Raw genomic sequence first — 15951 nt, forward strand, 5'->3', positions numbered from 1 at the left:
GAACGGGCAGATGTGTTCTTTCTCCCTGCCTGCTGACAACGTGACAGTCCATGGTAATTGCCCTGCCTTCATGAGAAGTCTTTGCGTCTTCAGGAAGATGATCTCCAAAGTGAAATCACCAGGGGTATGGACTGTTGGGTGGTTTTAATAGTAAGGAATACAGGTGGACCTTGTCACCTCCTGTCAGAGGATCTGAAAACTTTGCTGCTTGTGGGATCTCACCCTTGGGAAAGCGAGGGGGGGGAGGTGGGAGATGGTGTAACGGCTCTGCTTCATGGGTAACAAAGCACACAGGAGCTGGACTTACTCCTTGTGCTGTTTGTGACAAGGGTGGTTCCTTCAGATTAAAATCTGTGTTTCCCCACACGAGCGGCGCTGCTGCCTGCTTCTCCCTGGCCTGGCACGGGGAGAGGCCATCGAACAGGTGCGATGGGACAGGGGCTTGGAGCTGTTCCCCGCGGCCCGGCTGGGAAGCTCGCAGCTCACAGGTGAGCTTGGCTTGCCTTTGGCTTGCTTTTATTTCAAGTGTGAGAGAGGAATTGGCAGCTCTGACAAAGAATTAAGGGTAGGAGGCTGGGAGGGCACGGGACCCAACAAAATCCTCTCAGAAGAGGTGTGGAAACAAGGGCCTCCGCACAGTGCTCGGAGCGCCGGCACCGACCGGAGCTGGGTCACCCGATCCCAGTCAGCCCCCCGCGATCCGGCCCCCGGCAGGGGAGCAGGGCCTACTGCCTTGGGAGCGCGGCCCGGCCCGCGGAGCAGCACCCGGCTTCCCCCCTGCTGCCCGCCTGCGGCGGCGGGGGGCGGGCGGAGGCCGGCCGCGGCCCTGCTTCCCGGCCGGGGCGGGGCCCAGCGGCCCGGGGCGGCGATGGCGGAGGCGGAGCAGGGGCCGCTTCTGTCGCCGCTGGCCGAAAGTTCCCGGGACGGGGCCGGCTCGGAGCTGCCCCCCGCCATGGAGCGGCGGGCCGAGCCCGGGGAGGAGGCGGCGGCGGCGGCAGAGGAGGAGGAGGACGACGAGGCGCCCCCCGCCTCACCGCCTTTCTTTCTGCTCTACCCCGGCCATGGAGGCGCCGCCGCGCCGTCCGGCGTGTGGAGACCTCCGGCGCCCCGCGGCGGGGCCGCCCTGCCCGTGCTGCTGCTGAGCTACCCGGGGCCGGACGGAGCCGGCGGCACCGACAGCCGTGAGTAGCCGCGGGGCCCCTCCCCGGGCGGCGGCCGGGAGCCTCCCGCCGGGCCGGGGCAGAGCGGGGCGGCTCGGGGCCTCCCGGCGCGCCCCTGGGCGGGGGCGGCGGGGGCGGGAGGTGCCGTGGCAGGGCCCTGAGGCGGCGGGTTCCCGCCCCGGGGGGCGGCGAGCGGTGCCCTGGTGGAGGCAGCCGGTGCGTGAGCGGCTCTCCGCAGGGATGAGCTGGCATCGGCTGCGGTACGCCCCGGGCTCCTGGAGGTGGGGTGGCCCCGGGGAGCTCCCCCTGGCCCGGCAGGGCTGCGGCGGAGGGGGCCCGTAGGGCCTGGCCGCTGCCCTGAGGGAGCACGGCCGCAGGGCAGCGGCTGCGAGTGCTCTGGCGGGCATCACGGCACCGTTTCGGTGGGGAAAGACCTTTGAGCCCAGCCGCTGACCCAGCGCTGCCGAGCCCACCGCTAACCACGGCCCCAAGCACCACACCTGCGCGTTCTTTAGGGCAGCAGCTGAGATACGAGCAGCCCTCACCACCAGCTCGGCAGAATCCGCCTTGGAGGCTGCTCTGCTTTCTGCACCCTTTCCTCCGGGAAGGATTTGCGCTGCCCGTTGAAATGCCACGAGCTCCCCTTGGCTGGGCACGCGGTCCGGGCTGGGGCTGCTGCGGAGCGCCAGGGCTGGTGCTGGGCGAGGCTGGGCGCGCTGTTACGTGTGTGCTCGTGTGGGGCATGTGGGCTGGGGAGGGGTTTTCTGCTCTGTAAGAGTCTTGGTAACGTTCATGTGGTGTGTTTGGGTAAGCTGGAGTGCCGCCAAGTAGTTGTTGCGTGCGTTTTAAAAACAAAAAGTATGTGTGTGGGTGTCTGTGGAAGAGATCTTCCCTTTTCCATCCACCCATCTTTGAAAATAAGCCTGTAGCTTCGTCTTTTGGCTTGGGCCAGGGTATGGGTGACCAAGCTTTGCACCTTTGCCTTGTCTCCTGCTTACATCCCAGGTTAGCATTCACTCACACAGCAGCTGATTATATTTGGGTGGGTATCTTTTTTTGTGTGTGCCTTTCCCCTCCTTTTGAAGCTAATGTACTTTCTTTAAGCCATTACTCAGCAGAGCTATAAACAGTGAGGTAAGAATTTGATTTCTGTAATGCTGAGAGGAGGTGCAATGACCTAACTTTGGTTTGAGGTCTGTGAAGGGCTGTCTGCAGACTTTTGTCCACAGTCCAAAACTCCCTCCCTGGTGAGTTGTTGTTTAAGCTAATAGCTTCCAGTCAAACCCTTAATTTTTACCGCTTCCCACATCCCCCACGCCCCCCGCAATCAGGATGTCTTTTCCTGCTGTAGTCCTGTGATGGGTGTGCAAGGGACTGAGCTATTTTTGATAGAAAAGGAGACTTTAAGAAAAATATTTAATCTTAGCCATCGTGTTTTTGCTGTTCAAGCTTCATTGTAAGAAGGCTTCTGCGTAGATGTGGCGGAACGGAGGCGTTGAGGTGAGCACGTTTATTCACAGGTTCATTTGTGTAAAAACTCATTGGTTGAGCGATGCTCATGTTAGCCTTATACTCTGCAGTGGCTGTTCATGTAAGCTTTGTGAAAAAGCCTCATAAAATGCATGTAAAAGTTCCCTTGTTCTTTTCAGTCTCAGAGGTAATAGCTGCCTGTGCAATATCGTGTGTCAAAGCCTGCTCAGTAAGTGACTGATGCAGCAATAGCAGTGTCTGAAGTAAACAGGAATCGTAATCTATTTACATGGTGTCTTGGACTTTCTCCTGTGGCAGAGTCTGTAAATCGATTTTTTTCATCGTCCCTCTTTTATTTATTATTTTTCCTTAGTTGTGTTTTTTTTCCCAGTTCACAGGGAACTTAAAAGCAGCTTTTGTTTGTTCATTGTTGAGCAGCAGGAGCAGTGGATTCAGCTGCAAAGTCTTGCCTGTTCACTTGCTGCTTTGAGGTTGTTGTTAAAGCAATAGGTAAAACTTTACTCTGGAGCTGAAAGGATGATGTGTGCTTCAATGCTGAACTTCATCCTGGCTACCTGTAGAGTATGTGGCCTCGGAGGGGACGTCACTTCTTGCATCTCCTCCAAATGAGTTTCTCTGCACAGCATTGAGATGCAGTGGTGTTAGTTGCGGTCTGGGTTACGAAGATTGTCCTGTCTGTGCTGGTATCATGGCCTGCGAAGCCCAGTTTCACGAGCTCTTCTCAAGTGTCGCGAATTCAGGTTGCCATAACGTGTAACAGCTCAGCATTGGCAATTCTTGATCTGCTTCTCCTTGTTCTGTACCTGAAGTGATTGTTCATGTCTGCTTCCCTTGATTCTTCAGTGCTGCAGTTATTTTTAGAGTTAAGATCAACCGAGGAGTGTGAAAAAGGCTATTTTTGCATCTTGTGCTTCTATTAGGAAAAAAAAAGTGATGCACTCTGTGAATACTAATCCCTCTCTATGTAGCTGTAAACTGAAAGAGGTGATACAAGTGAGTGTTTCCTGCTGGATCATGAGTTCCTCCCTTCAGTGCCTGAAGGCTGTCATTTCCATGACTAGTAAGGAAAATAATTACTCTGTATTGACTTTTATGTGTTACAGCAGAGTTAGTGACCAATATACTGAAGTCAATATTTCAGAATATTTTAGAGGTTTATTTAAAGTAATCTTTTTTTTTTTTTCCCTGTTATGACACAGTCATTAAACCATGCTGTCTCTCAAGGTCTCGCCACAGGATTGAAGGGCCATGTACTACTGCTGTTCGATTTTATATTTGAAAATCTGGAAAAGTATATTGGCTGTTTGTGAACTGAGGACAGCCTTCATAGCTCTGTGTTAGGGTTTTCCTGGAGAGCAGTGACTTGATGGCATTCGGTGTTGTAGCCATTGCTTCCAGCTGTAGAAGTCAACCCAAGGGTCATTTGCACCCAAGTGGAGGCGCAATGCTTGTGTTAGCAGGGCAGTGGTGCAAGCCCAGTAGTGCTGTTGACCTGATGTCCAGCACTGAAGGTAAATGAAGAATAAATACATGGTAAGAAAGAATGAAATCATAACAGTGTGTCTCTATTATATATTTTCTCTCCAGATTTTGTCTTTGATATGTTTTTTCCCCCTCCAACTAATCTTTCTCCATCTTACCCAAGATGTCTTTTTTTATGAGGTAAGAGAGATGAGATGATTCTAAATATCAGGTGAAGGCGAGAACTGCTAAGGAAAGGCAATCAAGGAAGCAAAAGCTTGGCATGCCAGCAGGACCTGCTTTTTTGATACAGATAATTCCAGACAGACACAAGGAACAAGATTTACTTAAACATGCTGAGCTGCAATAAAACCTTAGAATACTTTTTAAATACAGTAAAAGCAACTTGATTATGCTGTCTTAAAAAAGAAACACAACAAAACAAATCCCAAATGAACAAAAAATCCCCACCCCAAACCATTTCTTGCTCCCACTGAAAGCCTACCAGACATCATGATACTTCAAGTAGACTTTTCCTTCCTGTGTCTTAACTGTACCCTCAATTACAGGAGTTACTTGAATCCTTAAATAATATCTCTGTATTTCACAGTGGGTAGACAAAAAACAGTTGGTTGCTTATTCGAGGAATTAAGAAATTGTGTCACTGGTTTTTGGGGTTGTTAAACTTTCTTTTGGCCATTCATGTTTTTAGCATGCAGGGTTCAAAGTTCCACCATTATTTGAGGTAATGTACGTATCTGTGCTGGCAGAAGAGTCAGAAACAGGTTTTGCAACGCAGATGCTTTGTTACTAATTTTATCTTTTTAGATTACGTTCCACGTAAGTGATTGCCTGGAGAGAGGCTATTGGAAGAGTGCAAGTGTGTGCTTTGCTTTGTGGAATAGCAGCACTGTTGGCTCTTGAACCAGGTGTAGCCCTGATGGTGTTTTTGTAGTCGTTGCAACCGGTACAGCTGTTGAGAGGACTAATGGGTAGGTGGATGTCATGTTGATGCAGAGTTGAAGCCAAAGTGAAGGAAAGAGAGGGCATGAGAGCAAAAGTCATGTTCACAGGTCTGCTAGTAGGAGGTTTTCACGTGTCAGTCAAGAGCATGGGCAGAAAATAGGAAGATCAGAATTGTTTTGCTTAGAAATGTGGCAGCTGCCTTACTGGACCAGACTGTCAGGCTGCCTCACCTGATCGAGCAATGGCAAACAGGGTACAAGCTTTAGAAAAACTTGCAAGAACCTGCTGGTGATTCATGCTTGCCTTCCACATAAGGACTTGTGTTTCTTCATAATTTTAATCCTGTTTGCGTGGATCCTGGCATTGTAGTCTCTCTCAGACACTCCCAGCAGCTGTCTCGGAGCTCAGTGTTGCATCTGAACTGTTGCCGTTGGACCGTTTCCTTCGGCAGTGGTTCCCATTCATATAGTATTGATGGGGTTTTTTTAATGGTTCTGTGGTCTCCTATGATTTTAAATAACCAGAAGCAGCACAGACACCTGAAGCTGTAATCTCATCTGTTAACATTGCCATTGTGCAGTACAGCTGCTTTGCATCTCTACACAGTGATTGGGGAAAGTTTTCTCCTAATGACTGGAACTCAGCATTGCTCGCAGGCCAAGCTTGTTGGCACTGGAAGTAAAAGTATGCCCAAAGGTGCCCTGTGGAGTCTAAAAAATTGTTTGAGAATTTGTTTGGGGTTTTATTGCTTAGATATTCTAATTAATTCAGCTTTTGAAACTAAAAATACTTTCCAGTACAGTTGAGCTTTCAAATACCAGTGGCTGATGGAGTGCTTTGCTTTCAGGTGCTTCACCCTAAAATTCCAACATAGTTGACTTCTAATTCTTTTCTCTTGAAAACATTTTTTGCAGAAAACTGCCTTGTTTTGTAATCTAGCTAAAGCCTCCATCTGCTTTTGCCAAAGTGTGGCTAATATGAGGGTTTCGTAAGACTGGTCAAGGCTGTCTGACTTGTTTGAGATTGAGAAAGTGGTTCTTTGTGAGTAATTTCTTCATTTATACCTGCCCTTGGTTTTCTTTTGTCCATTGACCACTCATTGAACACTGATGGGCTGTTACCAGTTGACCTTGAGTTGCGTGGTAGTTTTATCGAAGGCTTGGCTTTAAGAAATAGAAATATTTAATACCTTTCTTTTGTTTCTTTATAAGATGCTTTGTAATTTTGAGGCACAGAGTGGGGTAGGGGAGGGTTTGTCTTTTGTTTTCCAGGTGGTGATAAAAGGCTCACAGGTCAGTAAGTGGCAGGATATAGTTCCTGTTTGGGGGGTTGTTTTGTTTTTTTGTTTGTTTTCCTTTTCTGAGTAGAGTTTCTGTTTTCCCATGGTGCTGTAGCTGACATATGGACATTACCTGCTTTTGTTACAGTTTTGCTATTTGCCTTAGCTTACCCTGAAAGCTGCATTGGGAAGGCAAGTTCTCGAATTTTATACTGTAGGTGTAAATTCAGCCAAGTACGGGAATCTGGAGATTACAGCATCCTCTGGGCAGTTGAAGAGGTTCAAATACCCATATCAAAATGCCGCAAGAAAAAGCAAATCAGCTTGATAAGTAAGTTCTGAACTTGTCATTGTTGTTTTAAAAAAAACAAAATCAAATACAACTCATCAGAGGTTCTGAGCATATGCATACTTCGTATCGTTTTTGTTTCTTAGAGGAGTGAAAGGTACAGTTTTACAGCAGTGAAGTAGCTTTGTTTCTTTTAAGGTGACAATTGTTCAAAATGTTAGGTTGTATGTTGTGTCCAAAGCTTTGTTTTGGGCAAAACATACTAATAAATGAAATTAATTAAAGCTGAAAAATACATTTTTTCAGCACTTTGAATATCCCTATGGAGTATTTGCAGCAGGGACACTGCATAAAGGAGCCTGAAAACCAGCTGAGCTGGAAGGGGCAGACTGGGTTCTTTTCTTTCTTTGTGTTAAGAAGAAGCAAATGGCATGAAAAACCAGTGTGAGTTAAACAGTTACTTAATTGTTTTTAACACACCTCCACTGTGATCCTGGTGTGTGGGTCACCTGCCAGTGCTGAGTTCCGGTGAAGACCCATTTTGTGAGATGCGAGCTGCAGGGTTACGCCTAGTGCTGTTTGTGTTTCTAACTGTTTCAAAACAACAAAATTAAACTGATGGGTTAGATACTAGCTTGCACAATAGCTTATGGTACATTGGTGATTCTAAAGGGTTTGTTTTGATTATTTGATGTTTGTTTGTACCCTTTCAAAATGTTAGCAAGAGTGAACAGCTGTTCTGTAGCTGCTTGTATATGGCAGCTTTCACTGGTTTTAAGAGTGGTGCAATGTGAATACTAAAACTAGAGGTTGTCACTGATGAAAGGATGCATAAACATCGTATGAGTTAAAATGCTGTCAGCATGGTTTATAAACCTCATTCTCTCTTAGGGAGAAGGAACAATAGTAAGTGTTGCAGTTTACGAAATAATTCCCTTTTGCATCGCTTTAACACTACACTGCATGGCTCTGTTTGTTCCTGAGTCAAAATGTTATGCACCAAGCAGGAAGTTTTCACTGAAAGCAACTGTTTCCTCTTGCCTGTTAGAAGTAACAGCTCTTAACCCTTTTTTCTAGTTGTATGGGTTTTTTACATAATCGGTACCTTATTTTCCCCAAAGCTCTATGGATTGACATGCTGGATTCTGTATGAAGTGACCTGTTTTAGTATTTCACATCCCTAAGAAATAGACACGCATCCTTTTGAGCATTTCTTTAGGGAAGAAAAAGTATGGAGAATAATTAAGGTCACATCCATTAATCATTTATATGTTCCTATCAATATACTGTTCTGGTGAACACTCGGCCTTCTCCAGGTTTGAGGGGGACGGGACACGCTAGGCATCCATTTCAGATGGGTCCTACACATCTGCTTTCCACAAATACACCAGAGCCATGCAAAAATAATCTAAGCTAACTTATTGTTGCCTGATGTCATAGTTGAAGTGGGTGGTGGTGATGTGTCCGTGCCCTGGTTAAATAGGTTAATAGGAATAAGAAGGGCGTCTGTTGATCTGGGACCTTTTGTCCCCTGGAGTTGGGGCTGTGTGGGTTGGGGACATGCAGGAGGTTCAGCCAGCTGGGAAGGGACAGGGTGACACAGTGCTGTCATCCTTAGGAGACAGAAAAGCTGTTTCTCTGCCTGCTGTGAGGTCATACTTCTTCATCAGTCTCACCTAAGCGGTACTGATTTTCAGATGAGGCTTTAAAAGTGTAGGGTTCAGTCGTCTAGCTGCGTGTGTTTGTGGTGTTCTCCCTCGTTGTTCTCCCCTGTGCACGTGCCCTCCTAAAAGAGCTTAATCCTCAATCACTGAAGTGCTTAGAGCCAAATCTTTTTTTTTTTTCTTTCCTCATTGTTTCCCTGGTAAATCCATCCTAAGGTGTTTTGTTTTTTTTTTTGTATGTGGGAAATTGTAGCTCAAAGGTACCCTTTGAGAAGGTTGCACAGCAAATAAAACACAAACTGCGACTTGCAAACCTACTGTGAAAACAAAGGTACTTATTTAATTTATGTAGTGACATCCAGGCACGTGAAAGGAATACAGATGTCTCTTTGTATTCTTCGGGCTGCTAGTTCCACGCTCCTTTGTAGTATGGGGGCGACCGATGAGAAGTGTGCGTGGTGCGTTATGCGTGCTCGCAAATTGACTGGCATAGCATGATGAGAAGGTGCTGTGGATGATGAGAGCCTAATTGCCGTCCCTGCATCAGCAGCGACTAGGAAGCATCCTGGGAATTGCTTGCCCTACGCTTGGAGCAGCTGATCACATGAGCCTGAATTTTCAGTTCAGTTCATTAGTCAGCCATTTTGGTCAACACCCTGCTTACTGCGCACAACCAATCCTATCCGCACTCGCTGTCCTGGCTTATCTGGGAAGAAAGGCACCAGCAGTTTGATTTCAGCAAACCTGGATATCTGTCTCTACATTCTTCCTTTGTTTTTGCTTGGGTAATCATCAGAGGAAGCCATTCTTTTTCCTTCTCCTGCCTTTTTTTTTTTTTTTTCCCTTCTTTTTATATTTTCTTTTTACCTTCCCCCCCCCCCCCCCCCCCCCCCCCCCCCCCCCGCCCTCCTGTCTTTGATGCAGAAGCCAGGTTTTCTCTGGTTGCTTAGGATCAATAGCCTCTAGCATAGCTGAAGACGACGACAGTTGGCGGAAAGGAGGGAGGAAGAGACAAGCGTGAAGGAGCAGCATTTTTACCTTGCTTTATATATGAAAAGGCCAGAGCAGTCTGTGTGATCCTGAGCATATCTGTCCTTTAATAGCAAGGTATTTCTTATTTTCTTCTTCAGAAAGCTTTTCTTCTTAGTTCTTATTTTCCCCCCCCTCGTTGTTGTTGTACCAGCTGAGTCATCATGTCTGCTCTGACGCCTCAAAGCGACATGCCAACCCCCACCACAGACAAGATCACTCAGGCTGCCATGGAGACCATCTATCTTTGCAAATTCCGAGTGTCGATGGATGGAGAATGGCTCTGCTTGCGCGAGCTGGACGACATCTCGCTGACACCCGACCCAGAGCCTACCCACGAAGGTACGGTCCGGTTCTCTGCCTCGGGTTCACTGCAGCCATCGCATTGTTAGAACCGCTGCCCGAGTTGGGAGGGGGTGTCTCCGGGACAAGATGCTCTTGTCCTGCCTGGAGAACCTGGACACTATTTGACACAGTAGAAAGCCAAATTGGTGCTCCAGATTTCTGTAAGAATTTGTTGCATCTTTTGTATTCCACTCCTTGAAGAGAGATTTGTGCTTAATTGTTGTTATTTTTTAAGATGTATCTGGAAAGATCAGGTTTGTATGTCTCAGGAAGGAAGACAATCACAACGTGTGCTCAGGGATACATTTAATTATGATTTCACTCTTAAAACAGGGCTTATAGCTCTGTTAGTCAGCTGACAGCTTTTACAAATGGAGTATACTGGCAAAACACAGATGTGCGTCTGCCTACAGTCGGTGGATAGTTTTTGGAAAGCCCCAAGTGATTACACGGTTATGCTTGTCAGGTGATCATACCATCACAAGTCTTCCGGCTCACTTCTGTGGAGCGTGCTGTTGTTTGTAATGGCTTGGAAGCCTGGAAAGTGGAGGTGTAACGCATCTTGCTTCTTGAAAAAGAACGTGTGATTTGGGTTGATGGTCATAACAGTTTAATGCCAGGTCATGTAAAATGCAGATTGAAAGCTTTGCAAGTGATAAAACCACAAGAGGATGCCCACACATTGCTCTGCCTGTAAAAAAAGTGGGAGGAGGGATGAATTCCTTCAGGAATTTGGCACAGGAGCCAGTGCTCCCATAGCCACCAACGCTGCCAGGTCCTGAGTGCGCCTTGGTGCATGCCGAGTATCTTTCAGACTTACAGCGAGGGGGCTCCGTCTTTTCACTTCTGACCCCTTTCCAGTAACAACTGAAGTGTGACTCCACCAAGTAGTCTCGCTTGACCCGTTTGATGCTGGCTTGTTGAGTCAGTTAATCTCTTAGTATAATGTTGTCTTGCTGGATGAGGCAACTTAAACTGTGCTGAGGATTTGAGCTTTAAAATTAATTCCCAGGCAATAATAAATTTCCATTCACGGCTGCTTTCAGCAGCCCTTGGGTTTGGATTTGCTTGCCAACTACTTAATTGCACAGTGGGATACTAGACAGAGCTTTCAAAAGCAGAGACTAGCGCTCCCTCTGAAGCGTGTCCCAGGGTTTTCAGAGAGGTGGTGTGGACTCAGGACAGCAGAACCAGAGTAGCGAGTTCAGGGTGAGCCAAGGGTGCAGCATGTCAGCTGTCTTCCAGTTCCCATGTTCTTGCATGTGGCACAGGCTTATTCAGACCTCGCTCACTCATACTTGTCTGGTTTTGGATTTCGGTGTTTTGGGTTTTTTTAACAGGATGTTCTAGTGTAGGTGGGTTGATTTTTATATATTCATTCTTTCTTTCATAAATAGTTATTACATGTTGACTTACTGTGTTGTAGTCAGTAAGCCTTCTAGGGCTCTTCTCATAGCATAGCCTAGAAAACCTTTAAGTCACAGTGGGCGTCAGTTCTTTAGATCCTTATTTTTGCATGTTTCTTTCTTTTGTCCACCTTCTTGCTCTGAGCAAACTTCTGGAGTAGGTGGGCTTGGATGAATCCAGTGTTTGTAATAGAGCTTTTCTGGGTTGCCTTTCTGAAATATGCTGAATATCTGTCCTTATAGTGTACAGATTGCACTCTTGCCTGCCTATGTAAAGAATTCAAAAGCTAATACTAGACTAACTTTCCCCAATACTAGGAAAAAAATTGTTTTTAAAGCTGTAATTACAACCGCTCTCTTCCAAGTACCAGAAAAGGTTAGAAAATAGTGTTTTCTCATTTTATTGCCATGTTATTTAATTCGTACGTCAAAAATGAATAAAAAAAGAGAGCTGTATCATAGAGACCTTTATGGAGATGTTTATACATTTATAAATTTAAGTTGCTTGTTGAGAGGCACAAAGACTGGTTGTTTGTGGGAGTTGTGTGTGTGCAGTTTTGGACCCAAGTCATATTTTTAACAGAGATGTAAGGTCAGGAAAAAGTGTTCATAATAGAAAAGCTGACACAGCTTTATCCCCGGTGTTCAAACCGGTGCTACTGCATCAGCACTGCTGCTGTGTCGTCAGTGTATGCACAGCTTGAGGGGACAGGATGATGGTGCTTGTAGACACCAAGTACTTGTCTGAGAGGAGAAGCAGGAGACCTGGGAGCTGAGGCTGTCCTGTCCTGTAGTATCTCCATAAAACTGATGTAGAAAGGTAGGGATTGTGAAGAAGAGGAAAAAACCAAAAAGGCTCTAGAGTTGCTGCCAAAGGCATAACAAAAGGTTGCATTCTTTTCCTAACAAATCAAGACACATAAAAAATAACGTATTGCAGTAGTGAATCCAACAGCTTGTTGAAGATTTGAAGCTTTCCGTTGCTGTCCCTAAGCTCTTGCTGCTTCCCAAGAGTTTTTTACCTCTGGCCTCTCTTCACTCTGTGATCTGCTATGCCTGCAGCCCACAAGCAGCCATCCTGCCTTCCTCCTCCTCCTCCTCACTGTACGCCCTTTGTGCTGAGGATGAACAGAAACTGTGCTCCAAGCCTTGCACTGTTGGTGCCTGCACCCGTTCTTGCATCCCAGAACTGCCAGCCAGCCCGTGGTGTCAGAGCAAGAAGAGGAAGAGAGCAGTTTTGGGCAGCGAGGAAGTAAGAAGAGAAGGCAAAGGGTCAAGAACAGAACAGCTTGCAGGATGGGGGAGGTCTAAAATGTGAAGGGGAAAACAAGATTTTAGTCTGTAGAATTTTGCTGTACAGTTCTGCTGGGCTGCTCTCTTCTAACACCCTATGATGACTCAGTTGTTAAATTATATGGGAGACTAGTGGTCCCTAAGCTTCTCTTCTGGCTTCCCAGCTTTTTCATCTGAGTTTTCTTGCAGGCCTTACACCTTCAAGCTTTTCTTCGTACGATTTGCTATGGTGTGAATTTCAGCTTTGCTGTTTGTAAAGATGCTTTTTTTTTTCCTTGTAGCTATACCAAAGGTAGGGCAAAAAAGAAGTAAAATATCTGAGAAAACCAAATTGCGCTAAACAATAAGTTGCAGTACTTTCATACTTTTTTTTTCTAGTCCAGTGGAAGTACTTTGTTGATAGTGGTTAATTTTATTCTCTTTTTTTTGGCGATTTTTTTTTTTTCTTTTTCAAAACAGATTACTTAGGAAAGACAGTTTAAACATACAGGAGGAGGCTAAAGTAAGTGATTCTTAATCTGCTCCGGTTTGATATCCCTCACTGGAGCGCACTGTGTTTTAATTCCAGTGAGAGAGAGGCATCAGAAGAAGAGTTTTAATGGTGCCAATCTTAGGATTGGGATGTGAGGGGAAGCTAGAGGCTGATTACTGTGCTTTCTGACTGTGCTCCAAGGGCTCCCCAAGCAGAGGCACAGAAACTGCAGTTGGTGTTTATTATTTCTGAGGCCAGACCGGCTGTCAGCCCCTTTTCTCGGGAGCCTGTTTGCTGTAGCCTTCTCTGGAATAATCTCACTTGAGGTCAATTTTGTGATAGGAGCTGGAGAGGTAGAGAGGGAGCTAGTAATGTGTATAGTGGTAATCACGGTGTTACTGATGTTAAAAACAAGGCATCCTCCCGTGGTGGTCATGTTACCTAGTAAAACCAAGCCCAGTTCTGCTACTTTTTAAGCCAAAAGGTAATATACTTCATTGCGAAACAGATTCTCATCCAAGATGAAATGGTGTGAATTTGGAGTAATTCCTTTCCTGCCAGAGTTGGAGTTTTTGAGTGTAACTCTGAGCAAAACTTAAATTTTATTCAGTTGAAAAGTAGCCTGTAGCAGAAGGCTAAATGCATTAGTGTAGTTACTGAGTTTCTTGAGACTGTATGTATTTAATATAGCATGTAACGTGGATGCTAAATTTAACAGTAAAAGGAATTACTTTCCTTTTTAAACTGTTTGGTACAATTTGGTGTGTATGAAAATAAGCTGATTTTGCTATGTACTGTAAATCCACTTAGAAAAATTAATATTTTTTTTTAAACAAATGGTGGTTCTTAATTAGGTAATCAGAACTTTGCTATGCAGGCATGACAAAATGAAATGTGACACAAGTGGCTATTAAGCTCTTCTTTGTTTGCAATTTGTATAATGATCATTGAGTCATCTTTAGGGACTGAGGTATGAAAAACGTCTTGACTGTATTTCTGTTGCACGTTCAAGAGTGCGTGTGTACATGGGATTGAGCGCTGATCTCAGCTTTTGGGAGAAGTTATGAAATGCAAAATGGCCTTGCACAGTTTTACTGGATGTTAAATTTCTGCTTTGAATAATCAACAGGAGCTTCATGTGAGAGCAATGGAAATTTTAATCCTCATGGGATCAGCTTGTAATTGAGAACAGAAGTACACGTGATGACAGTTGCAAGTAAATTCAGATCATACAGTAAGAACTACAGTGTCCCCTTTTTTATGTATTTAACATCCTGTTCTATTTGCACGAAACTGGGCAAATGGAGTGCTATCTTTATAACATGCAAAGATGAGGTTATCTTTTCCATGGTATAATTTTTGATAGCTGAGGTCAGATTTTTTTTTTTTTACCAGTAATTTAGAAGTTTTAGTTGCAGACGCATGCTCGTGTAAAATGCCCTGAGTAGAAATTGTGCAGCTCTTCAGAAAAACCAAATGCTCTTGTCAGTGCTGAAATACCTCTTGCCCTGTCATTTATTGCACTTTTATTGCATCATCCTTCAGATTGCACCTTTTCTCTCCATTTTCTGTTCAAGTATTTTTCCGTGTTTCTTTGTCCTTACGAGTTATTTTTTTGTGTTGCAAATTGGCAGCCTTCTTGGAACTTCAGTTTGCATGGAGGAGGTGAGAATCTCCCTATTGTTGGTGAGGAGGTACAGAACCATTTAGTTGGAGAGAACTGTGGGACATGAGGGCTCATCTGCTGTACTGGGCTCTGCTAGGGGGGGAACTGGGGTCCTGGTGTAAAGCCTCGTCTGTCCCCAGAGAACACCTAGGAGGAAAACCTGGTCACTCTGACTTTGGTTGAGGTTTTCTCTAGTTGTGTGGAATACAGAGAGCAAACTATTGAGAGAGGTGAAATTGCTCCATGGATCGTGCCTTTCCTATTATAAAACAGATCTGCTGTAAACACTGTACTGAGAGTAGCAGGGACCATTCACATGTTGACAGAACTGCCCGAGGTAACTCATGTGCTAGAAAAGTACCTCTTAAAATACACGTGGTGGCAGAAACCCTGAAATGGGTTGAGCTTGAAGGAACTGGCAACCAGATTCAATAGAACAAATGCAAAGTCAATAATAGGCAAGATAGATTAATTACAGTGTGTTAATGGTCATAAATCTTTTGACTAGCAGTTACGTCTCATAATCCAGACAGCAGGTGCTGAAAAGTAACATAAGGAAGATGCTCATCTCCCCAGGGATGAGATGTCCTGCTCACTGTATTTACACTGAATCCCATCACAAGCCGTGCAGAAAGGGAGGTGACCAAGAGAAGATGGACACTTGACCCTGAACCAAAGGGGAGGAAGGATTAAGTTTTAAAAAGCTCTTCAGGACATTTAGCACAATGTGCCAGCCCTGCAGCTGGTTTCAAGTAATTCAGAGAGAGCGTGAGCGAGTGCACTGTAAGGCCAGGGTGAAACCTATGTCAGGGATACTATATAATTTTGGTTTATGTTTTAAAGTTTTCAATGCTGTAATTAAGAAACTACATTTGAGAGTTGTTTTCTTTGCTTTCTTAAGCTTGTTCAGTCTGAATGAAGTCAGACCTAGGAAATGTGGGAAAATAAAAAAATTATTTATCTGGGAAATAATTAAAAAAAATTATTTCCCCTGTTGATGATGAATCACAAGTGTTTCAGAGACACCTCTAGGCATCAACTGAGATAGGAAGTGAAAGATTTGGCAGGCGGAGTTGGGGAGGCAAGTAGGTTTGTTTTGTGGGTTTTTTTCTTTGTGCAAACTATCAAGAGCCAAAATAAAATGAGAGATTTCCCATAGCAGTTACTCGTGTTTTTCCCTCTGAAATGAGGCTGGTTATGAAGAAACATTCTGTGTAACTCCATGCAGTTGCAACACACAGAAATGTCTGGTGGTAAGCATGTGGAGACAGAAATAAAACTTAAAGTGGGGTTACACCATTAACATATGTGATGTATGTTTGCTGTTTTCTTGCCCTATGTCTGTAACGGGCACGAGTCCTCTGTACTTTTTTCCCCCCTTTTCTTTCTTTTAGTCTCCTCTGTTTTCCATAGCTCTGTGATTGCTATTT

At 45.3% G+C, this 15951-nt stretch overlaps 1 protein-coding gene across 9 annotated transcripts in view; it reads left to right on the top strand.

The window, feature by feature from the left end:
• Positions 1-837: 837 nt before the first annotated feature.
• RUFY3 (RUN and FYVE domain containing 3) overlaps positions 838-15951 on the top strand; it is a 57850-nt gene continuing 42736 nt past the window's right edge. For 2 of the 9 annotated variants that reach the window (XR_008746102.1, XM_055797568.1), the window contains exon 1: positions 839-1181. Coding sequence is in view for 7 of the 9 variants with exons in the window: in XM_055797568.1 (XP_055653543.1) it covers positions 869-1181 (313 nt within the window). In the remaining 2 variants the exon portion in view is untranslated. Of the gene's footprint in view, positions 1182-8813; positions 9096-9493; positions 9682-15951 lie in introns of those variants that run through there. The other 7 variants (XM_055797567.1, XM_027795066.2, XM_013303895.3 and 4 more) reach the window with 7 other exon arrangements.

The sequence above is a fragment of the Falco peregrinus genome, chromosome 2 (genome assembly GCF_023634155.1).
Source record: "Falco peregrinus isolate bFalPer1 chromosome 2, bFalPer1.pri, whole genome shotgun sequence".
NCBI lineage: Eukaryota > Metazoa > Chordata > Aves > Falconiformes > Falconidae > Falco > Falco peregrinus.